Source organism: Neophocaena asiaeorientalis, unplaced genomic scaffold (assembly GCF_003031525.2).
Source record: "Neophocaena asiaeorientalis asiaeorientalis breed wild unplaced genomic scaffold, Neophocaena_asiaeorientalis_V1.1 scaffold964, whole genome shotgun sequence".
NCBI classification, from domain to species: Eukaryota; Metazoa; Chordata; class Mammalia; order Artiodactyla; family Phocoenidae; genus Neophocaena; species Neophocaena asiaeorientalis.
This window is the reverse complement of record NW_020175787.1, coordinates 22,344-45,471: the sequence shown is the minus strand read 5'-3', so window position 1 is coordinate 45,471 and position 23,128 is coordinate 22,344. Positions and strand designations below refer to the sequence as shown.

General features: G+C 55.6%; 1 protein-coding gene across 2 annotated transcripts in view; it reads left to right on the top strand.

Moving 5' to 3' along the window:
* PDGFRB (platelet derived growth factor receptor beta) overlaps positions 1 to 22,721 on the top strand; it is a 38,689-nt gene extending 15,968 nt beyond the window's left edge. Inside the window, exons 2-23 of one of the 2 annotated variants that reach the window (XM_024732259.1) lie at positions 554 to 599; positions 1,710 to 2,033; positions 2,563 to 2,829; positions 3,544 to 3,671; positions 3,788 to 3,959; positions 4,504 to 4,696; positions 5,404 to 5,519; positions 6,854 to 6,977; positions 7,411 to 7,622; positions 10,045 to 10,139; positions 11,010 to 11,142; positions 11,694 to 11,798; positions 12,169 to 12,279; positions 13,336 to 13,495; positions 14,560 to 14,720; positions 15,635 to 15,753; positions 15,996 to 16,118; positions 16,898 to 17,009; positions 17,446 to 17,545; positions 18,105 to 18,210; positions 19,340 to 19,572; positions 20,683 to 22,721. In XM_024732259.1, coding sequence (XP_024588027.1) covers positions 560 to 599; positions 1,710 to 2,033; positions 2,563 to 2,829; positions 3,544 to 3,671; positions 3,788 to 3,959; positions 4,504 to 4,696; positions 5,404 to 5,519; positions 6,854 to 6,977; positions 7,411 to 7,622; positions 10,045 to 10,139; positions 11,010 to 11,142; positions 11,694 to 11,798; positions 12,169 to 12,279; positions 13,336 to 13,495; positions 14,560 to 14,720; positions 15,635 to 15,753; positions 15,996 to 16,118; positions 16,898 to 17,009; positions 17,446 to 17,545; positions 18,105 to 18,210; positions 19,340 to 19,572; positions 20,683 to 20,860 — 3,312 coding nt within the window. In that variant the 5' untranslated portion in view covers positions 554 to 559 and the 3' untranslated portion in view covers positions 20,861 to 22,721. Of the gene's footprint in view, positions 1 to 553; positions 600 to 1,709; positions 2,034 to 2,562; positions 2,864 to 3,543; positions 3,672 to 3,787; positions 3,960 to 4,503; positions 4,697 to 5,403; positions 5,520 to 6,853; positions 6,978 to 7,410; positions 7,623 to 10,044; positions 10,140 to 11,009; positions 11,143 to 11,693; positions 11,799 to 12,168; positions 12,280 to 13,335; positions 13,496 to 14,559; positions 14,721 to 15,634; positions 15,754 to 15,995; positions 16,119 to 16,897; positions 17,010 to 17,445; positions 17,546 to 18,104; positions 18,211 to 19,339; positions 19,573 to 20,682 lie in introns of those variants that run through there. The other variant, XM_024732260.1, reaches the window with a different exon arrangement.
* The last annotated feature ends 407 nt before the right edge of the window (positions 22,722 to 23,128 follow it).

The following is a 23,128-nucleotide window of genomic DNA, read 5'->3' as shown; positions in this document are numbered from 1 at the left end:
GGGGGAGCTCCCCACATTCCACAGCCCCCGCTTCCCTCCCCAACGCCGCCTCCATTTCCTGTTGTGCTTGTGGAGCTGTGGGAGTTCTCCCGGTTCTGGCTTACCCCCTCCTTCTCCCCTAGGCCTTTCATCACACTTTCCCAAATATTTGTCCTGGCAGATAAGAGCCTGGTATTGGAACTGTCACCCGGAGGACAGGCTGTTAGAGCTGGCGGGCCCCTGGACACCATCCAGCCCAAGACCCGCCCCCCACATACATACAGAGAAACCAAGGCCCAGGGAGAAGCAGGGGGCTCAGCCGAGGCCATCAGGGAGGTAGAGGCAGAGCCACAGCAGGGTCCAGGCACCCTGTGAATGGGCCCGGCACAGGGGAGGGAGCTCCTTGGGCATGAGTGCCCTCTTGGAGGGGGCTCTGAGTAGCCTTTGACTTTAGCCCGAGGGATCCAGAGGCTGGGGGGCTCAGGCTGGGGCTTACTCTGCAGGACCCAGGCAAAGATGGGCCCTGGCGCTGCCTCTGGCAACTCTGGGCCCTGACCCCTGTTTAACTCTGCAGGATACCATGCAGCCTCCGAGTGCCATGCGAGCTCCTGTCCTCGAAGGTAGGTAGACTCGGGGCAGGGGCAGAAGGCCCTGGGGAGCCACTTAAGTAGGATCTGGAGCTGGCGGGGTGGTGCATGCCAGCACCAGGGCCCGGGCACTGCTCTGCTCTTGACCAGTTCCCTGCCTTTCCAGTTGCTCTCAGTGGAGGCCTCTTTCCACTGCCTACCTCTCAGCTCAGAGGCCTCAGTCGACCTCTGCCTGTCCAGAGACATCAGCTCAAATCCTCGGCTTGGCCCTCCACACCCCATGTCCCCTCACCAGCAGTCCCCACCCCATTCCCTAACAGTCACCCTGGTCTCCCATCTCTTGTCAGCACTTGTTGGTACTAGTCCGGCCAGTCTGGTTCCAGTGGGGGACTCCCCTTCCCTGCCTGGACCCCTCATTGACTGTAAGCTCCCAAGTCTGGGTGGGCTTCTCCAGGCAATCAATGCTGACCAGGCAATCAGTGACCAGCCAAAGGCCCACCCAAAGATGACCGACCCACTGGCCGAGCACCCACCCGTCTAAGTGGGTGCTTATTTTCACCTCATGTTCCCTGCCGAAGTGGTCCAGGGTGGGGAGGGCGAGGCTTACAGAATCCTTCCCCGGGGGGTGTCAGCAAGAGGAGGGGAAACCAATCACTTGACATTCCCCGATCCCCAGTCCCCTTCAGCCTCCAGGGGCCTCAATATCTTTCGTGCCCCAGTCTGCCTCACTCTGGACTACCTTGGCCACCACTTCCCCAAGCAGGGCCATCTCTGGGATTTGGGGCAGAACCTGGACATCTGGGGCAGCTGCAGGGAAGAGGCTCAGAAAGTGACCTGGGAAGTAATGCAGGAACTGGAGGCCTGGGAATTGCTTCCCGAGGATTTCCTGATGCCTTTGAGAGAACATGCCTGCAGCCTGAAAGCTGCACTGCAGAAAGACTCCAAGGCTGGGGGTCTCTAGGAACTGAGGTCAAGAGGCCAGGAGGCCAGAAGGAGTCCCTGGAGACCAGGCCCCGGACAAGCAGGTCTCAGAGCCATGGGTTCCGGTCTGCGTTCTCTGTGGATGAGGGAGGTGTGTTCTTCAGGGTCAGCTGTGGGGAGAGGTGCTCACGCTCTTGTGCCCTGATGTCTCCTCTCCCAAAGGCCAGGTGCTGTTGCTGCCCTTGCTGTTGTTGCTGGGACCACCGGCCTCCTGGGGCCTGGTCATCACACCCCCGGGGCCAGAGCTTGTCCTCAATCTCTCCAGCACCTTTGTTCTGACCTGCTCGGGTCCAGCTCCAGTGGTGTGGGAACGGATGTCCCAGAAGCCCCCACAGGAAATGACCACGAGCCAGGACGGCACCTTCTCCAGTGTGCTGACACTGACCAATGTCACTGGGCTAGACACAGGAGAGTACTTTTGTACCTACAAAGGCTCCCATGGGCTGGAGGCCAGCGAGCGAAAACGACTCTACATCTTTGTGCCAGGTGAGGGACCCCGGCCTGTGTACTCACTCCCTTATTCCTCTTTCTCAACTGCAGGCATCTGGGGGAAGTTCAGAAAGTGCCTTACTGATATGGTGAAACGCAGCTGTCTCAGAAATGCAGATGAATCAGGGAATCCAGCCTGGTTCAGTCCAGGAGTATGTTCACTCCCACCCCTTGCTCTGAATATTTGTCTGCTCCCTGTCAGCCCACCCCATTCCTGGTTCCCAAGAACTCTGCATTCTCAGCTGGTTCCAGTATGTACCCTCTTGGCCTCCATATCTCATTTTCCCCATTCTCTAAGCTCCAGGTACCAGCTGCCCTTCAACTTGCAACTTATCTTCTTTCTCAGGCCAGTGCCGTCCATATCAAATGCTAAAGCTAGAAGGGACCTCTGAGAGCATGCTTATTCTATAGTGGGTAGACTGAGGCCCAGAGAGAGAAAGAGACCTGTTCAAGGTAACAGAGAAAATCAGGGCATAGCCAGAAACCCAGCTCCTCTGACTCGTATTCTTGGCTTCACCTATGGCAGATCCCACTGTGGGCTTCCTCCCTGTTGACCCCGAGGAACTATTCATCTTTCTCACGGAAATAACTGAGACCACAATTCCATGCCGAGTGACGGATCCAAGACTGGTGGTGACGTTGCATGAGAAGAAGGTGGATGTCCCGCTGCCCATCGCCTATGACCACCAACGTGGCTTCTCTGGTACCTTTGAGGACAAGACCTACGTCTGCAAAACCACCATCGGGGACAGGGAGGTGGATTCGGATGCCTACTATGTCTACAGCCTCCAGGGTGAGCCCCCTTTCTGGCCTGGTGCTCAGCAGAGGCAAGTATGACCCTCCACAGAGGTACAGACCTTTCGGATAATACAGTGTGCACTTCCATTTTTCACTGAATTCTCACTACAGCCTTGGAAGGCAGATGTGTTGCCCCATTTTACAGATGAGAAAACTGAGACTCAGAAAGAGGATGGAGTATGTCCAAGGTCACAGGAAGCATTAGTGGTGGAGCTGGGCTGTATACTGTGGTGGGCAAAGGCACAGGCTTTGAACCAGTGGGGTTTGAATCCCAGCTCTGCCACTTCCCATCTGAGTGACTTTGCGCAAGACACATAATCTCTCTGAGTCTGCTTCTTCCTCTGTAAAATGGGGATGATACTGACTGCTTACCTAGTGGGATTATTGTGAAGATTAAATAAAACAAAAGAGTATGTGGTTGTGCTCAATCAATTCCTTCTGTGCTCAGATGCTCAGGGAGTACTTTGATTTCAAAATTGTTACCCCTTCTAGAATGTCAGCTTCATGAGGACAGGAATTTTGTCTGTTGTGCTTCCTGCTAAAGCCCCAGTGCCTAGAATAGTAGGTATTTAATAAATATTTGTTGAAAGAGTGAATCTTCCACACCAGTTATCCCTTCCCTCTCTGGACCCCCACCCCCTCCCTAAACGGATGTGCTGGTGGCTGGGGGGGTGACTTCCTCAGCCCTAAGCCAGTCTCTTTCCACCAGTGTCATCCATCAACGTCTCAGTGAATGCGGTGCAGACTGTGGTCCGCCAAGGGGAGAACATCACCATCATGTGCATTGTGACTGGGAACGAGGTGGTCAACTTTGAGTGGACATACCCACGCATGGAGGTAATGCCGGGCCACGGGTTGGAGGAAGGGTCAGGCAGGGATGGATATTTCAGGCTTGTAGCCTGACTTCATGGACCTTTCCTGATGTGGGGGGCTTGCCCCAACTTTCCCTACAGAGTGGGCGGCTGGTGGAGCCAGTGACCGACTTCCTCTTTGAAATGCCCCACATACGTTCTATCCTGCACATCCCCAGTGCCGAGCTGGGAGACTCAGGGACCTACATCTGCAATGTATCAGAAAGTGTGAGCGACCATCGAGATGAAAAGGCCATCAATGTCACCGTGGTCGGTGTGTGCCTTAGGCTTACCCCCAGTCCTCAGTCTGAACTGGACCCAGACCTTGTCACAGCCCTGGGGTACTGTCAGCCGTGTTCTAATCCATCTCTAGCCTTAGTGCCAAGCAAAGCCCCCTTTTCAGGAAAAACCAAAACCAAAGCACAGTACCAGCCCCAATTCCAATCCTCATCCCAACCTAGACTTCCTGCCTAGCCAGAACCTGAGCCCCAACCCGATTTCTAAATCCCAGCTGCCATCCCCGGCCCAGGTAGCCCCATCCCCAAATTCAGCCAGGCTGTAACTCATCTCCGCCACAATCCTGAGACAGAACACACCAAAGAGCACTACAACCCCAGTCCCAATCTTGAGCCCAGCCCCCAAACCAGTATCAGCCCCAAATTCGGCTCCTGCTCCGGTCCATCACAGTACCCACCTGAACCCCAACTCAGGTAACTCCTTCGCTGGTTCAGTTCCTAAAGCCTGAGGCCCCGCCCCCAGGAGCTGCTGCCCCATTGGAGGCCGGGCATAGCCCCGCCCCTGACGGCCGCCCCTTGCAGAGAGCGGTTACGTGCGGCTGCTGGGAGAGCTGGACCCTGTACAATTCGCGGAGCTTCACCGCAGCCGGACACTGCAGGTGGTGTTCGAGGCCTACCCGCCGCCCACTGTCATGTGGTTCAAGGACAACCGGACCCTGGGTGACTCCGGCGCCGGCGAGGTTGCGCTGTCCACGCGCAATGTGTCTGAGACCCGGTGAGCGGCGGCCTGTCCGCTTCATTCTTGAAGTTATTATTCTCTGCAGCCGGCAGGCAGGCCACAGCCTTAAGCTACTTGACAGACCTATCGAGGCCCATCTTTCCTGAGAGCCTACTACATGCCAGGCGCCATACCAGGGGCCTGTGCCAAGCACTGGGGATGCTGCATAGACCAGAACAGACAGTTCCAGCCTTCCTAGAGTTTCCTGTCTAGAGGGGAAAACGGACTCTGGTCATCCGATCACCCAGATGTTTAGTTGTCCTTGTGATGGGTGGAGTCCGCTGGAAGCAGCCACGGATAAAAAGGCAGGATGACTGGAGAAGAGGGTGCAGGCAGGCCACTGCCACCTATGCAAGAATGGTGGCCCTGAGGCTGGAGATTAGCAGACTGAACTGAGGTGCTGCATGTTAGGATAAAGCAGTGTCAGGCCTTTCTGAAAGCGGTGAGATGTGGATGGATGGAGATGGTGCTTCCCCTCCACCACGCCCCCCACCCCATCCGTCCTAACCCTCCCTCTTGACTCACTGGAGCTGCCTATGGGTGGGGGATTCAAAAGTCCTGGCACTGCTACTGATACCCATGTGACCTTGACACTCCCCTTCTACTCCCTGGACCTTGTTTTTCTGTCTTTACAAGAAAGGTGGGGGCTGTAGGACTTCTCCCAGCTCTGACAGCTGGGTCTCCTGGCCTGTCCTCCTCATCAGGTACGTGTCAGAACTGACACTGGTGCGAGTGAAGGTGGCTGAAGCTGGCCGCTACACCATGCGGGCCTTCCATGAGGATGCTGAAGCCCAGCTCTCCTTCCAGCTGCAGGTCAACGGTGAGGAGCCTTCCTCCCTGCTTTCCTTCCCCTGACCCTCCCACCCCCATTGTCTTGCCATTCCTACACTGACCATCCACCCACAGGAGGAGGAGAAGAGTGAGTCCAGGACTCAGGAGGCTGGGTTCTAGGCCAGGCTCTGACACTGACCACTGCTGTGTGCACATCCCCTCTCTGGGCCTCAGTTTCCACAGCTTTACGAGAAGGTCATTGGGCTAGATTGGTGTTTACAAAACCTCAGGCATTCACATCCCAGTGGCATGATTTTTCCTTCTCACACACCACTTACACTGCAGTACTAATTGGGTATTTATTGAGCAACTACAATATGCCAGTCCATTCAAGGTTCTGGAGGCCCTGCCATTGTGGAGTTTGCATCCCAGTGCGGGGAAGATAAACATCCAAAAAAGGGGCAAAAACAGCAAACCATGTACAAGGTTAGAAGGTAACAAGTGCTGTGAAAGAAAACAAACGAACAGAAAAGCTCTGTAAGGAGGGTAGAGAGTCCTGGGGGCAGGGGAGTGGGGAGAGTTACAATTTCAAATAGCATGATCAAGATTGGCTGCATGGAGATGACATTTGTGTGAAGACTTGAAGAAGGTGAGGGCATTAGCCAAGTGACTATTTGGGGGAAGGGCACACCAGGCAGTGCAAAGGCAGGAGCAACGCAGAAAGGCTTGTGTAGCCGGAACAGAGTGAAGGGGAGAGCGGTGGGAGATGAGGTCAGAGCTGAGACGGGGCAGTTGGGGGGACAGGAGAGGGTAGATCGTGTAGGCCTTCCTGGGCGCTTGTATGGACTTTGGCTTTTACTGTGACTGAAATGAAGAGCCACTGCAGGATTTTGAGCAGAGAAATGACACGATAATGACTTAATGTTTTGTGAATTGACTCTCTAAAAATAAGTTTATTTTGAATGAAAAATGAACTTCTCCACTGTAGATGGAAAATCAGCATCACATGTCATAAGTATAAAGCAACCACTAAAATAAACTCTGAGAAAGCAAAACAGTGCTATTAAATTCTAACTCCACGTTCTTGCCGGTCCAGGGCTCTGATCCTGAGGCCTGCCCTCTCTTTGTTAAAAGGGAAGATTAGCAAATCTCAGAGAGGTGTTAAAGACAGACTAGCACCCTGCTGAGATTTTCCCTTTGAAGTACCCAGAAGGGGAATCTGTCAGTTTTCACGTGGTGATTCCTGGTATTTAATGTTCACCTGCAGTCTGAAGCTCCCCTCCCCCCAAGGGAGACTCTGGACCAGGTCCTCCCTGAGGGCCTTTCTTACTGACTGTCTATCCTGACCTCTCCACCTCCTGGCCCGTGCCCCTCTCCCTGCAGTGCCTGTCCGTGTGCTGGAGCTGAGCGAGAGCCACCCTGCCAGCGGGGAGCAGACAGTCCGCTGTCGTGGCCGGGGCATGCCCCAGCCACACCTCAGCTGGTCTACCTGCAGCGACCTCAAAAGGTGAGCAGACCCTGGGCCAGTGTCTCCCAGGGTACCCATAGCTGACTGGAAGGACCCAATGAAGGTCATCTAGTCCAACACCTTCCTCTGGGAACACTGTTCCAGGCTAGATCCATATCCTAGAAGATGTGGCTTCTTGGAGAAGCTCTGCACGACCTAAATTGTCGCCTTTCTTTACCTTAACCCTGAAGGTCAAAGGAAGGGAGTGGATTTTGCAATCCAGGTTCTCAATTCTGGGGTAGGTGCGCCCCTGCTGGTCAGTTGAGGGATCACGGGAGGAACCAACTCAGGACCAGGCAGTGGGAAAAAGGAACTGGACGCGCCCAGCTTCCTTCTATCACCACCCGGTGGCTCTACCTGCTTTTGGCCTCAGTTTTCCCACCCGCATAGGGAAGCAAGAGACTGGAAGCCGACCTGGCTGGTTCTCCGGCAGGTGTCCGCTGGAGCTGCCTCCCACGCCACTGGGGAACAGTTCCGAGGAGGAGAGCCTGCTGGAGACGAACGTGACATACTGGGCGGAGGAGCAGGAGTTCGAGGTGGTGAGCACACTGCGCCTGCGCCGTGTGGATCAGCCGCTGTCCGTGCGCTGCACGCTGCACAACCTCCTGGGCCAAGACGTTCAGGAGGTCACCGTGGTGCCACATTGTGAGTCCTCCATCCTCCGTAGCCCCTGACGACCCCTCACCCCCACCTCAACCCTGCTGTACATGGAGCTGTGCCTGCGTGCCCACAGCAGGCTGAAGTCAGCATTCAGGGCCACGGCATTCAGGAGCATTGTGGGTGTATCTTCCCAGGCATTTGCACAGCAGCACGATATTGCCACACACGTGTACATCCACGAGTGCGTGTGTATAAACCATGACAATGAACAGTGCTATCTTCTTTTGTATGTACACTGTATGTATGTCCTAAGCTGTGTACGCGAGCATGCCTGATCGTTGGACATGGGTGCAAACCCTGCAAGTGTAGATTTGTAAAGCAAGTAATGAAGAATGCCCAATCCCCACATACACGTATAAAGCTAGAGCGTGTGTCTGTAAGCAGGTACACAAGCATGTTTATGGGTGTAAACCCACTGAGGGTATGTTTGTAAACCATGTACACGAGCACCCCAATCCCCAGGCAGGTATATAAACCCACGTGTGTACGTCTGTAGGCGTGTACATGCAGATGCACAATCCCCATACAAGTGTGCAAACAATGTACAACTCCCGTGCACGTGTGCACACTGGCGTAGTGCACGTCTGTAAGCGTGGAGATGCAGCACACCTTTTTGTAAAACGGTTCAACCCAATCCCCATACATATATGCTTGCTGTGCCATGCATGTCTGTTAGCAGGTACACGTCCATGCATAAGTCTTATCCGTATGAACAGTCCCTACAGTGCCCAGATGCTTTTGCTACCTGCCACTCCCTGTGCATGCATGGACCTGCGTGCATGTGTTTCATTTTTTCACCTATTTCCGCATTCAGTAAATAGTCACAGGGTCGCAGCTTCTCACTGGAGAAGGCCCAGCCCTGCCTGTCCTCCTAGTGCCCACGGTCCAGAGAGGAGGCAGACAAGGAACTAGGCAACCTCACCGTGGGGGTCAGCGTTTTGGGGGAAAGCCTAAAGGGAGAAGGGGCTCCATACCCAGCTGTGGGATTCAGGAAAGTGTCCTGGTAAAAGGAAGCTTTAGGTCAATACCTGAAAGATAACTAGAGTTAGCCTGGTGAGGAATGGTGCTCTGGTCAGACGGAACAGCCTCTGTAAAAGCCCAGAGGCAAAGTGGGTTCAGAGAAATTAAAGGAATTCAACCTGGCTGGAGAACAGAGTGTATATATTTAGGGGCTGGGGGAGGAGATAACGGGGAGGGGACTAGTAAGGGAGGGGGCTATAGGAGAAGGCAGAAGCCAGTGCAAGCAGAGCTATGAAGGCTGTCCAAGGTGTTTTGGACACACTTATGCCTATACTTAGGTAGGTCCATGGGCTTATACAGGCAGATACTGCTCTACACAGACCTGCCTCCCCCTGCCCTGTGGTGGGATGGGTGATGGGTTTTAATGCCTTATCTCACTCACACTCCCACACATGCACACATATCCCTGAGCAGGTGGGCACCTGCAGACCAGCTCTGAGCAAAGCAGAAGTAAAACTTTTGTGTGCCACTGAGGGGGAAGCCATGTACCAGCCCACGGGGAATTTCCAAGGCTGGATGAAGTCCCCTCTTTTTTACTTGGAGATGGCTCCCTAGAAGATGCAGGCTTCCTTCCCAGGATGGGGAAAAGGAGGAGAGGAGTGATGTTGGTCTGAGTCCCTGAGGAGGAGGGACAGAGCTCTCTAGCGAGCAGAGAAGGGCAGGTGGGTGACACAGGAGGAGGGAGTGAGTTCCCAGGGGACTTCGTGGGTGGCCAGAGGGGCAGGACAGGGGAGGTGAGGGTCTGGCTAGGGTGGATGTGGAGGGAGTGGGAAGGAGTGGGTATCTGTGCAGCAAAGAGGTTGAGGCTTTGGGGGTAGAGGAGACTCAGGTCTTGGGGGGGCACCCAGAGTTGGCCCTACTTGGTTACCCCAGTTCCCTGGCCCACACCCCGATGTACTTTACAACTACCATCACTATGGGGGAGGAAACCGGCTCCTTTCTGCAGTCTGGATGCCTCAGGCTATGGGAGCTCAGTTATTGGGTCCATTGGCCTCTCAGTCAGGCTCTGTCCTAGCAGTGGCTGCCCCAATGAGGGCGTGGATTCAGAGGAGAGGTGAACCACAGCCCGGCTGTCAGGAGCGTGCATCCAATCTGGAGCTATGGCAGACAGGCCGGACTGACCCTGGCAAGGGCTGAAGGGATTTGGAGGCCAGTAGTGATCCAGGGGTAGTAACTGAAGGGCATGGGGTATTTATGCAAGGGGCTGGAGGTGTGGCCCAGAGGGGAGAGGCTAAGGGTCTGACATCATAGGCCAAAGGGGGATGGGGCTGGTTCCATTCTGGGCAGGTTGGGCAGAGAGGGATTTGTGGTGCCAGAGATGGATTGAAGGGAGGGGAGCTGCCAAATGCCCTGCTTGCTCATAAGCAGCTCTTGTCTCTGCTTCCAGCCTTACCCTTCAAGGTGGTGGTGATCTCGGCAATCCTGGCCTTGGTGGTGCTCACGATCATCTCCCTCGTCATCCTCATCATGCTCTGGCAGAAGGTAAGCCCCACCCTTGCCTGATGGGTGCAGACTGGCACACCATTCTTTGCACGGACCCCCCCTGCCATCCCCTATTGCTGGAGGATTGGGCCATGGCCGGGGCCCAGCGTGGAGCTCAGGTGTGAAGTGATGCTGGGTGTTTGAGCTGCTTTCAACCCCAGCAGCCTGGGCAACGTGGGCCTGCTGTGCACCCCGCTTCCCATCCAGAGTCCTGCTCAGGCATCATCCCTGCCCATCGCAACCACGGGGCATGGGACCTTCAGGGTGCACTGCACGGGCTCCAGCGTTCTTCCAACTCTGACCCACAGAGACTCCCAGGCTTCTACTGAAAGGCATTCTAATCCTTTAAATCTGTCATTTCAATGGACTGTTCTGAGATTTCACCGTTCCACGATTCCACCGTAGGACTGCAGCACCCCATGCTTCTTTCATTCTCAGATTCCAATCCTGTGACTCCAACATCCTATGATTTCAACACTCTAAGGTTATATCTTTCTGAGATTCCCGCTGTGACTGATCCAGCGTGGGGAGGGGCCATCCACATCCAGCAGAATGTCCCTGCCTTGTGTTACCTTCCAGGGCTGCCTGCTCCCGTCTTCCCATCTGAGGAGCGGCCCAGGCTCTGGGAGAAGCTGGTGCGGAGGTTCTGATGAGCCTGCCCCTCAGCTGTCAGCTGCTCCTCAGCACCTCCCCCTGACATCTGTTCCGTGGAGCCCATGAAGGCCTCGGCTCTATTGATAACTTGCTGTATGGCTTCAGATATGCCCCTCATCCTTCCTGGGCTTCAGGTTTTCCTGCCCCATCTGTTTCATAAGGAGCTGGACCTAGTGGTCCCCCTCTGATGATCCGTCCCTCGTCTTGGTCCTGCAGAAGCCACGCTATGAGATCCGATGGAAAGTGATTGAATCTGTGAGCTCTGATGGCCATGAATACATCTACGTGGACCCTATGCAGCTGCCTTACGACTCCACCTGGGAGCTGCCGCGGGACCAGCTTGTGCTTGGTCAGCCCAGGGAGGCCTCAAGTGCCAGTCTGGGGACTCGAGGCGGGTGGGAACACTGATGTCGGAGCACAGCCTTGCCATGATTAGCTTTGAGACCTAGGGCTGACGTCTTGCCTTCTCTGGCCCTAGGGCCCCGCCCTCTGTACAGTGGTGGCAAGATGATCCCCCAGGGACCGTCCAGCGTTGAGGTCCTATGATCCAATGATGGTGGGAGATGGGACCCCTTCGTGGCGAGAGAGGAAGTATTAGTCGAGGGCACGCTGAGTGCCAGGCCTGCGCTTAGTCTAGCTGGAGAGGCTGAGAGAGCGTGGAGGAGCTGTGCTCCCCTCTGTGGGGAGAAGAAGGCCTCCAGGGACTAAAGAGGGGCCAGAAAGCAGGCAGGACTTAAGCGAGACCAGGAAGGTCTGCGAAGCACTGTGATTTTAGGAGTGTCCGTCGGAGAAACACCTTAAGTCCAGGGTGGCTTGAGGGATGTCTAGCTTGACCTCAGAGAGTGTAGGGGGGTGCAGCTTCCTAGTGTACCAGGAGCTGAGAGATCATCTCTTCCCCAGGACGCACCCTGGGCTCCGGGGCCTTTGGGCAGGTGGTGGAGGCCACGGCTCACGGCCTGAGCCATTCGCAGGCTACCATGAAAGTGGCCGTCAAGATGCTGAAATGTGAGTCCTGGCAGCCCGCCCCTCCCTTACCTCTCCCCTGCCCCCTCCCCGCACATTCAGGCACTCCCAGAGCAGGCTTCTCGCTGATTCTCCGGGCACAGGAAGTACATTCACACCAGAGCCAGCAGCGCTCCTGATTCTGCTTTGGGAAAGAGGCTTTCTCACCCTGCCCCCTCCTCCGGGAGCCTCCTCTCCTCCTCCATCTTCCTCCCATCCTCTTTCCTCTTCTCCTGTGCACGGGTCCTCATCTCCCTCGGCCACCTGGGTCTTACAGCACAGCCTGGGACAGAAGAGCCGGAATAGGCTCCAGTGGGGAGTCTGCGGGGCCTCAGTGACTGGACCAAGCCTGAGGGCCCCCTCTCTCCCTCAGCCACAGCCCGCAGCAGCGAGAAGCAAGCCCTCATGTCGGAGCTGAAGATCATGAGTCACCTTGGGCCCCACCTGAACGTGGTCAACCTGCTGGGGGCCTGCACTAAAGGAGGTACAACCCACCCCTAGAGGATTCTGGGGAAGTGCCAGTGGCCAAGGCTTGGCCCCTCCCCGCCCCCTCCTCAGTTTACGGACAGGACACTCCAGCTAGAGGGTCCGTGCCCACCCTGTCTAGTGCCCTCACTTCACAGAGGCAGATGGGTGTGGGATTTAGCCAGTCACCAAATCACATCGCCTTCAAGACCAAAGGACTCTTTAGTTCACCAGTCCTAGCGGCTTCCAAATCAAGGGGTTCTCTGACACTGAAAAAATGTTCACGATACATTTTATTTTATTTTTACTTATTTATTTGTTTACAATACCTTTTAAAAACTATCAAAAGTGACAGCTCCTGTGACCCTGAAATGAGTTATAGCCCCGCCTCTGGAGCCCACCAACTAGCTTGCTCACTGTGAGCTGCTGTCACTCGGATCATAGAATAAGGTCTCTCCAGCCAAATGTGTTTATTTGAAGCTCTGATGACAAGTTAGGCCGCCAAAAAAAAATGTTATCGCTATTTACAGCTGCTTACTGTGAGATCTGGGATTTTCCTCGGTATTGTGCAACAAAAACAGAAGTACGCTGTGTACGTAGGCCAACTTATGTCTGCGATGATCACACATTTCAAAATTTTTGATTCCACCAGTATGTGTAAGCTGCCACTGATTGACTTTAAGTCAATGTATCGTGTTTGAATTTAAACAGTAACCTGGTAATAAAGAGTTACCTTTGTTTATTTTGTATCCTGGGCTCGAGAATCAGCTTTATCAATAACAGCTAACCCTGTGCTTGCTACTTGCCAGGCATTGAGCTGAGCTGACAAAGACATTGTCTCATGAATACTCAGTGCAGCCCTTTGGGGTGGGTATTACTAGCCCCATTTAATAGATGGGGAAAGTAAAGCTCAGGGAAACTAAGTGCCTTGCTCACGGTCAGGAAAGTCCAGGTTTGCCTGGCACCTAAGCCTCTTTGCTGACCCACGTGCAACCCGTCATTAGCCTCATGGCCCTGATAGGAAGACCTCCCCCCCCCCGCCCCGGGGACTGTCCCTGAGCCTGTCCCTCCACAGGGCCCATCTTCATCATCACCGAGTACTGCCGCTACGGCGACCTGGTGGACTACCTGCACCGCAACAAGCACACCTTTCTGCTGCGCTGCTCCAACAAGCGCCGCCCGCCCAGCGCTGAGCTCTACAGCAACGCCCTGCCCGTTGGGCTCCCGCTACCCAGGTACTGGAGGGAGGGCGGGACCTGAATCTGTGGGGAGCCCTGAGGAGCGCCTGCTCACTCCTTCCTTGTCCAGGACAGAAAGCTGAGGTGAGGGCGGGCAGAGCCACTCCTGGAACCAGGTTTCACTTGTTTCACCAGCCAGCTCAAGACCTGGCCCCTGACCACCCCAGAGGTGGGCAAAACAATGACGGTGGTGATGATGGTGGCATCGGCTACCACCTGCTGACTGTCCGTGGTGTGCCAGGCCCTGCGCTGAGCGCTCTGGAGGCTCAGAGGGGGTGACCCCCTTGACCCCTCACCCCACCCCATCTCATCTCCTGTCGTCGACAGGGGGCACCTGGGGCCCTCCTGTCCCAGGATGACCCCCTCTGTGGTGCTCCACACTCTACTCCTGCCTCGCCACAGCCTCCCCCCTCCTCCCCACACCAGTCTCTCCAGTGCCTCCAGGGCAGCTCATCCCCTTTCTTCTTTTTCTTTTCCAAAATAGCATTTCTTTGTTCTTTTGCTAATTACAAAAGCTACAGATGTTTATTGCAGAGGCAAGAGTAAGTTCAGAATAGCATTAAAAGACATTAAAACTCACCCGTGTCCTCCCCAACATTTTGATTGATTTCCTTCCAGTCTTTTCTCTAACCCTAGAGACACATGTGTACATAGTCCCGCAGCTCTCGGGGGAGCTGCAGCTGCAGGCAGAGGCATTAAGGCGATTCATTGCCCACTTGCAGGGCATCGTGGCTGGACGGTGCTGTAGTGGCCACAGGAAGGCACTTGGGTACAGGCCCTTCCTGTGACCCTGGTCCTGGGGTGCTGGAATCACCCCTGGATGTAAATTCTCTGAGGACACACCCTGGGTCCTAGGTCATCTTGGCAGACCCAGCGTCCAGCTCAGCGTGGGTCTGAGGTTGGCTGGAAGGGCTCACTACATGGTCATTCATATTGTGACAGACTGTGTGGGCATGCGAGAGTGAGGGAGAGAAGAAATGCATGAGTGATGGGGCCTTGCAGGAAGGGGAAGAGAGGGAAGAGCCTGTGCTTCTCCTTTTGTAACGCTCCTCTGCCCCCAGCCATGTGTCCCTGCCTGGGGAGAGCGATGGTGGCTACATGGACATGAGCAAAGATGAGTCAGTGGACTACGTGCCCATGCTGGACATGAAAGGGGACGTCAAATACGCAGACATCGAGTCCTCCAACTACATGGCTCCTTATGATAACTACGTCCCCTCCGGTGGGTGCACACAGGGTCCTCACACCTATGTAGTCATGCATTCTTTTTTTTTTTTAATTTTAATTTTTTTTAAATTTTTGGCTGCATTGGGTCTTCGTTGCTGCGCGCGGGCTTTCTCTTGTCACATCGAGCGGGGGCTACTCTTCGTTGCGGTGCGCGGGTTGCTTCTCATTGCGGTGGCTTTTCTTGTTGTGGAGCACGGGCTCTAGATGCGCGGGCTTCAGTAGCTGTGGCTCATGGGCTCTAGAGCGCAGGCTCACTAGTTGTGGCGCACGAGCTTAGTTGCTCTGCGGCATGTGGGATCTTCCCGGACCAGGGATTGAACCCGTGTCCCCTGCGTTGGCAGGCAGATTCTTAACCAGTGCGCCACCAGGGAAGTCCCATGTAGTCATACATTCTTTTCGAAACCTTTCCTCTGCCCAGCCTGGCAACAACCCTGTTAGGAAGGTGACCTTGTGCCCATTTCATAGATGCAGAAACTGAGGCTAGCCACCTGCCCAAAGCTGCTGTGTGGTGGAACCCCAATATGAACCCCCTGTTTCTGGGTCCAGAGATGTGTACACAGTCCACAGGGAGGGGAGGAGCTAGGGTGGGCACAGGGGTGCCTGACCTGCTGGGGCCTCGGGGAAGAGTGGTCTGCAGGTGCCAGGCTGATCTAGAGTCCCTAAAGAGCAGGCAGGCCAGGCTGAGCAAAGGTGGCCCAGGGCTAAAGCCAAAAGTTTTTCTGGCCAATGAGGGCTCTGATAAAGAAGGAGAATTTAAGTCAGACATTTGGAAATTGTTTTCCTTTTGTGGGAGGCTTAGAGGATCAGGAGTCTTCTCTCTGGGACATTCAGCCTCCACGAGCCAAAGGCCAGGAGTTCTCTAGCCCCAGGGAGACACAAGACAGTGGGTGTCCTTCTGCTCTTCCCTAGCTCCTGAGAGGACCTGCCGGGTGACTTTAATCAACGAGTCCCCAGTACTTAGCTACACGGATCTTGTGGGCTTCAGCTACCAGGTGGCCAATGGCATGGAGTTCCTGGCCTCCAAGAATGTATGTGTGGTCACAGTGAGCACAGTGGGGTCCTGGGGAGGTGGGTCACCCAGCCAGCCAGGGTGCTCCCAGTACATGGCCCCGTACTGCAGCCCTCTGGCGGGTGAGGACGGCAAATGCCCGCACACCTGGTGGCCCCTCACACCTGAGCACCGATGCATATTTCCCAAAGCCCCTGACACGGAGAGTCTTTCCTCAGAATTGCCCGCCACGGTCTCAGCTCCCATCTCCTCCCTCCCCAGTGCGTCCACCGAGATCTGGCAGCCAGGAATGTGCTCATCTGTGAGGGCAAACTGGTCAAGATCTGCGACTTTGGCCTGGCCCGTGACATCATGCGGGATTCGAACTACATCTCCAAAGGCAGTGTGAGTGCCTTTCCCCGTCCTCATGGTTCGCGTGGCTGTGGCTCATGGGAGATCAGGACAGGGTTCTCGTGGCCTGACCTGCCCAGCGGCGATGGGCTCTGCCTGCCTAGCCCTGTGTGCAGGGATGGGAAGGGGAGCCACTAGCTGTGCATGGGGCGGGGGTGAGACGCCGAGGCCCGTGGGGTAGGCCGGGGGCTCAGATTTGCTGGTCGTGGCAGGGGTCAAGGGACCAGCTGTAAAGGGTCCTGGGGAGGTTGAAGGGGCAACAGGCCAAATGTGCTGTCCCAGTAGCAATGGTGAACAGAGGAAGAAGCCCAGGTGACAGGCTAAGACAGATGCGTAGATGGCAGGCAGTATTTGGTTCAAAGGTGACCATCCTGCCTCTCACTCATGTCCGCACTTCCCGCATAGGAATCTGCCCAGAGATCTAAGGCAGCTAGGATGAGAGCTGGGTGACACCTTGGCACGTCTCTTCCTCCCCCCAGCAGTGGACTTTCCTAGGGTCAAGAAGGGGAGCCTGTTCCATGAGGAGCCCTGGGGCTCTCCCTCATGGACAGGGGTTACCATGTCCCCAGCTTGTGCGAAAAGAAACTCAGCTTCCTGATCCTCTGACCAGCAGTGGGATGGGCGTGGGAACCGTGCATCAGCAGAGATGGGCCCTCAGGGACCGAGAAGTGAGAAAGAGCTGGGGGTAGGAACTGCCAGGCTTCCTCCCGGCTCCCAGGTGCAGAGTGGGGCCCGGCCCCCCCTTGCACTCAGCAGCCTCCGCCCTCCCGCAGACCTTCCTGCCTCTGAAGTGGATGGCCCCCGAGAGCATCTTCAACAGCCTCTACACCACCCTGAGCGACGTGTGGTCCTTCGGGATCCTGCTCTGGGAGATCTTCACCCTGGGTACACTTCCTCTTCCTCCAGTCCTCAGCCTCACGGCACAGCGTCTGCCCTGACCGCTCACATCTTCATCCTGGTGGGGCTGTGGGACGGGCTCTGGGACAGGGCTCAGAAGCTCTGCTTCTTTCTTGTTACTGTGTGACCTTGGCAAGTCTCTTGCCCTCTCTGGATCTCTTTACCTCCCCATCTCAGTAGAGATGAATTTGGACAGTGACATCAAAAAGCCTGCTTGGCTCCAGCGTTCTCTGGTTCTCTGATTCTGGGGAGGCATGCAGTCTCTGTCCAGAGCCTATGAGGGAGCCCACATTTCCCAATGCCAAGGCCACTGCACCCTCACCGACGCTGGGGTTGGTGTACCTCTCCCTGTCCCATGGAAGAAGATTCTTGCCACTGTTCCGACACACCTGAGCCTGTGTTTCTTGTCTCTGCTCCCTAACAGGTGGCACCCCGTACCCAGAGCTGCCCATGAACGAGCAGTTCTACAATGCCATCAAGCGGGGCTACCGCATGGCTCAGCCTGCCCACGCCTCTGACGAGATGTGAGTGGAGCGCTTGGGAAGACACTTTGGGTGCAAACAGTAGATATCCAACTTTACCAGCTTAAGCTGAAAATAGATTTATTAGTTCAGAGATGTAGACAAATGTAGGTATAGCTGGATCCTGTTGTTCATAAGACATCATCCACACTCTCTCATCCTACCACGGGGCTCTGCTCTCCTCCGCGTCAGCCTCACTCTCAGGTTGGCACCGTCCAAATGGCTACGTCCTAGCTGCTTTCACCATAGTTCCAGTGAACTATGTCACCAGTCCAGAGGTGACTGTCAAGGGCTCAGCTGGGGTCACCTGCCCATCCAGAAAACCAGCCACTGAGCTAAGGGGATAAAAATGCCTACTGGCCATGCCCGTGTCATGTGCTCACCAAGGTGTGATCAATCCCATGGGACCACTGAACTGAGGATGGTGGGAGGGCTTCCCAAGGGAACACGCAGGTGCAGTAATGGAAAAACCCCTCCCCTCCAAACTCTTCATTACTCCCCTTGTTCTGGGAGGTGGCAGACCCTGAGCCAGAGACCCTGACCCCTCTGCCCCTTTCCCCAGCTATGAGATCATGCAGAAGTGCTGGGAAGAGAAGTTTGAGATTCGGCCCCCCTTCTCCCAGCTGGTGCTGCTTCTCGAGAGACTGCTGGGCGAGGGTTACAAAAAGGTACGTTGAAGGCTTCCCTGGTGGCGCAGTGGTTGAGAGTCCGCCTGCCGATGCAGTGGACACGGGTTTGTGCCCCGCTCTGGGAAGATCCCACATGCCGCGGAGCGGCTGGGCCCGTGAGCCATGGCCGCTGAGCCTGCGCGTCTGGAGCCTGTGCTCCGCAACGGGAGAGGCCACAACAGTGAGAGGCCCGCGTACTGGAAAAAAAAAAAAAAAAGTTACGTTGAGGCAGGGTTGGGGTGGGGAACGGAGAGTTCTGGTCCAGAAGTAGACACAGGGTACAAGGCTCTGTGTGACATGCTGGTATTTGGGGGACCATCCTTTCCCCTCTCTGGGCCTCAGTTTCCCTGTTGGTACTAATAAGGGATGGGCTGGAGCTGTGAGTGTAGTTTCTTTTAGCAGCATAGAGTTTTTAAAAGTGAAATCCTATGTGGAAGCTGATTAATTTAAAGTGGGGGCAAGAAGCCTACAGCCCCCTTCATCCTGCATCCTTCCTCATGCCTTTGCACCCAGACCAAGTCCTGGGCCTCCGTCACAAGTTTGAACAACCCCAGGCGAGATGACTGCTGAGGGCCTGACCACTTGGACCCTGTGGCGGGCTCATACAAAGCTTATGGAGCCAGCAGGGCCTTAAAACCCTCGCTGCCCAACTACGAAGCTACAGTGAGGGGGATGCACGTGTCCTTTGGCCCAGACACAGCTCTTTCCCTCAGTCCATTCCTAAGCCCACTCCCAAACACATCTGTTTACAGCTCCAGGACCAGTGAGTTGAAAGGGAGTTGTCTCCCTTCAGTAGCGAGGGAGACTGTGGCCCCAGCGAGGGAGGCCATGGCAGGCAGAGAGCCCGTGCCTGTCTACCCTGAAGTGGGGGAAGAGTTAGGGTTGCGGGTGCTAGTCCGATCACCGGCCCCTCCCTGGGTGACCCTGAGCCCATCTTGTGTGGTGAGAGGCCAGGTAGGCGAGCAGCTCAGCTGTGGGGCTTTGGGCAATTCTTCCTCTCTGAGCACCAGGTGCTTTATTTACATGAGGTGGGAGGGGCTGGGTCAGAATCTGCCCGGTAGATGATCCCTAAAGGCATTTCTGGTCTGACCCTCCCTGTGTCTCGGCTTCTTCCTGCCCTGCTGAGCAGAAGTACCAGCAGGTGGATGAGGAGTTTCTGAGGAGCGACCACCCAGCCGTCCTTCGGTCCCAAGCCCGCTTGCCCGGCTTCAATGGCCTCCGATCCCCCCTGGACACCAGCTCCGTCCTCTACACTGCTGTGCAGCCCAACGAGGGTGACAACGACTATATCATCCCCCTGCCTGACCCCAAACCCGAGGTTGCTGATGAGGGACCACTGGAGGGTTCCCCCAGCCTTGCCAGGTAGCCATTCTGACCTGCAGCCCAAAGCAGTAGGGTGCATAGTGTGTGTGTGTGTGTGTGTGTGTGTCTGTCTGTCTGTCTGTGTGTGTGTGTGTCTGTCTGTGTCTTCATGCCATCAGGCTTGCCTTAGAAGTAAGTTACCTAGGGTGAGTACTTATTCCTGCCGGTGAATAGAAGAGAGAATTGAACTCATTTGACCTTTGATGACCTCGATTGGAAATGGCAGGCTGGTAAGAGAAAGTGGCCTGGGATATATTGTAAGGTAGCTGTTTCTTTAAAGGAGCCTCCACAGGCCATCTACTCTGTCCCCTCTCTAGGCCCCGTCCTAGCCCTAAGGAGGAAAAGAGGAAAATCTAATTCGCATCCCCAGCACCCCATGTATTACTCTATGGTCATCGCCAGCCCTGTGGTCTGTCCTTTAGCACCATGCCCTGAGGACCCCAGGGAGCCTGGCACAGGGAGGCAGAGGTACCTACAGAAGTTCAGGCCAGAATTCAGACTGGGGAGGAGATTCGTGCTTTTCTTTTGCCTCAGGATGTGATGTTACGGTATGGGGAGGGCTTTGGAGGAAGGCCAGCTGTTGCCTGGACTAGATGTTCCCCATGTGGCCAAACCCACGCCCAAAATATTCCAAGGCTCCAAGTAGCCAATGTATAGAGGAGTTGAGCTCAGAGTTTCAAACAGCTTGGGGTGTGAATGTTGGTGCCCTCAGACAAGCTGCTTCCCCTCTCTGAACCTCAGTTTCCTTAACTGTAAAATGAAAACAGTAAGAATACTTCTATTTGGAGGTTGTTGTGGGGATTAAATGAGATCATTATACATTCAGGCATGCAGGAGAGAGACACTGACGGGTGAGCAATCAACTCGATCTGCTTTGAAGTCCCAACTCCTATACTTACCCGCTGTGTGACGCAAGGCAATGATGTAACCTCTCTGAGCTGCACTTTCCTCACAGCGCCTGCCTTGCATAGTCTTTACAAGGATTCAGTGAGTTAAAATGTGTAAGGTGCATGCTGCAAGGGTGGATAGATAGAAAGCTCTACGTTAATGCTGGTGTTATTTCACTGTGGTTCCCTCCCAGCCTCTCACTCACTTGCCTTCCGCCTCTAGCTCCGCCCTGAATGAAGTCAACACCTCCTCTACCATCTCCTGTGACAGCCCCCTGGAACCCCAAGAGGAACCAGAGCCAGAGCCCCAGCCTGAGTCCCAGGTGGAGCCAGAGCCCAAGCGGCCGCCGGATTCCAGCTGCCCTGGGCCTCGGGCCGAGGCGGAGGACAGCTTCCTGTAGGGGCTGGCCCCCACCCTGCCCTACCCGAAGCTCCCCCTCTACCTCCCAGCACCCTGCGCCTCCTGGCCTGGCCCAGCCTCCCAACAGCCAGGCTGTTCCCTTCAGCTGTCCCCTCTGGAAAGCTTTTGCCCCTGGCACATCACACCCCAACCCCTGGGGCTGGCTTAGGAGGTAAGAGAACTGTAGGGACCATGACCGATCCTCTGCCTCTGGAGAGCGCATGTGACTCTGAGCCAGGCTTCTCCCAGGGGACTCAGTTTCCCCATCTGTAAGATGGGAAAGGTGGGCTTGGCAACCCACAATCTGGGATTCTCACCCTGGCTGACAGATATGGAGGCTGGAATCCCTGAGGAGATGCTCAAGGTTCATGAGGTGGTAGGTTAACTTTTTTTCCTCTTCAGCCAGCTGCCCCTCAAGGAGCTGCAGCTCTCCCCTTGCACTTTTTCCTGCCCAAGAGCTGGGGAAGGGACCCTAGCATCTCTGGCTCCTGGCTGAGCTAGGGCCTGGCCTTGGACAGTGTTGTCTCATCCAGAAGCCACCTTCCCTCAATGCCAGTCTTTGCTTTCCCAGGCCCAGGCTGGTCTGCGGCCTTCCAAGCTTAATTAATGCTGGGGGCTGAGCCAAGGACAGGACACCCTGGCCTGTAGCCCCTGCCCCAGGCACTCGGGGTACACTTCCCCATAACATGCCTGTGTCCGTGTCTTCCTGGCCCCATGGATCCAGGGGTCTTTTTCCTCATCACTGCCAGTCTTACTCCACTCACCAGAGTCTCCAGGGCCAGATGGGCCCCACGTCTGTGATGAGTGTGTTGACGTGCCTGCAAGAGGTGTCCACATGTATGGACCAATGTGGCACTGGACCCGCTAAGAGACCTTGGAGGAATCCCTCGCCCTCTGTTTTCCCTGTTGAAAAATGAGCAGGTTGGACTCATTGACTTCTGGTGCCCTGCCAGCACTAACATTCTAGAATATTCCAGGGGTTGCACACTTGCCCAGATGAAGCAAAGATAAACCCTCCAAACCTCTATCCTGGGTTAGTTGGGGTCTGGGGAGGTTCCAGACTACACAGCACACTCCAGGCATTCAGGAACTGTGCCCCTCCCCCAGGCCCCTGGCAAGTCCCCAAAGGCCAGCTGCCCAGGCCTTGACTCTGAGCGACAGCCAGTGTCCTGGAAAGCCCCCAGAAGCCGCCCCAGGGACATGGGGAGACCGTGGGACCCCTCTCAGCACCCACATGACCTCTGGAACTATTCTGGGCAAAGGAGGCCGAGACGGCAAGTCAGACCACCTGACACAGCCCACCACTCATACCTGCTGTCCAGGTCTGTGCCGCAGACCTAGAGGACAGTGAAAGGACAAGAAACCTTGGATGGGGGACCTGAGGAAGGGGCGCAAGAGGTGGGTACTTTGGAGGGTGACTTCCCACCTGCCAGCTGCCCCACCCTGAGGCAGGAACCGTAGAACATGTCTTTGTCTGCCCGGGGATGCTCACCTCACTGTGTCTGCCAGCCCAGTTGGCACTGGAGGGAACTGGGGCGTGAGGGCTGTGGCCAAGACTGCTGGCAGGGGAAGGGCTGGAGGGAGGGTGAGGGAAGGTCAGCGCTTCTGGGCACCAGCCCCTTGTGTTGGTTGGCACCTCCCCGCCCCAGGACCCCCGAAGCCTGGTCAAGGAGAGGGCGTGGGTTCTCACTACGGTACCAAAGATGTAATCACCTAGGTTTACAAGTATTTTTAGGACTCACGTTAACTCACGTTTATACAACAGAAGCGCTATTTTGTATGCCATCAACTTTTCTTCTCTGTGTACTTTTTTTTTAAAAGAAAGATTTTAATATTAAACCTGGTGCTTCTCACCCACAGACCTCGTGGTGTCTCGCAGGTTTGGATCCCGGGGCCCGGGAGGTGGCAAGAGTGGGGTAGGGCAGCCGGGCTCGCCCAGCTGTAGGATCCCTGCACAGGGCCCCTCAGCTCAAGTTTTGCTTCCATCTGTGAGACGGGGGTCTTCACACTCCCCCCAGCTCCTCGCTGGTAGCCGGGTGACCTGGACCTCAGGCTTTGGTTTTCCAGGTTGCGAAAGGAGAAGGCTCTTCTGGCTCTGCAGTGCCCGGCTCTGGGTTGGGAGCCTGTGTTCCCCTGCCAGCCCCACTCCGCCCCACCATGTGCTTTGGCTTTGGCCGTTAAGCCAGGCCACCGCCCTCCCTCCCTCCACTCTGCCCATGGGCCCAGATTGAGGCCGGTGTGGCTCATGAGAGGCATCCGCTAAAGCCCA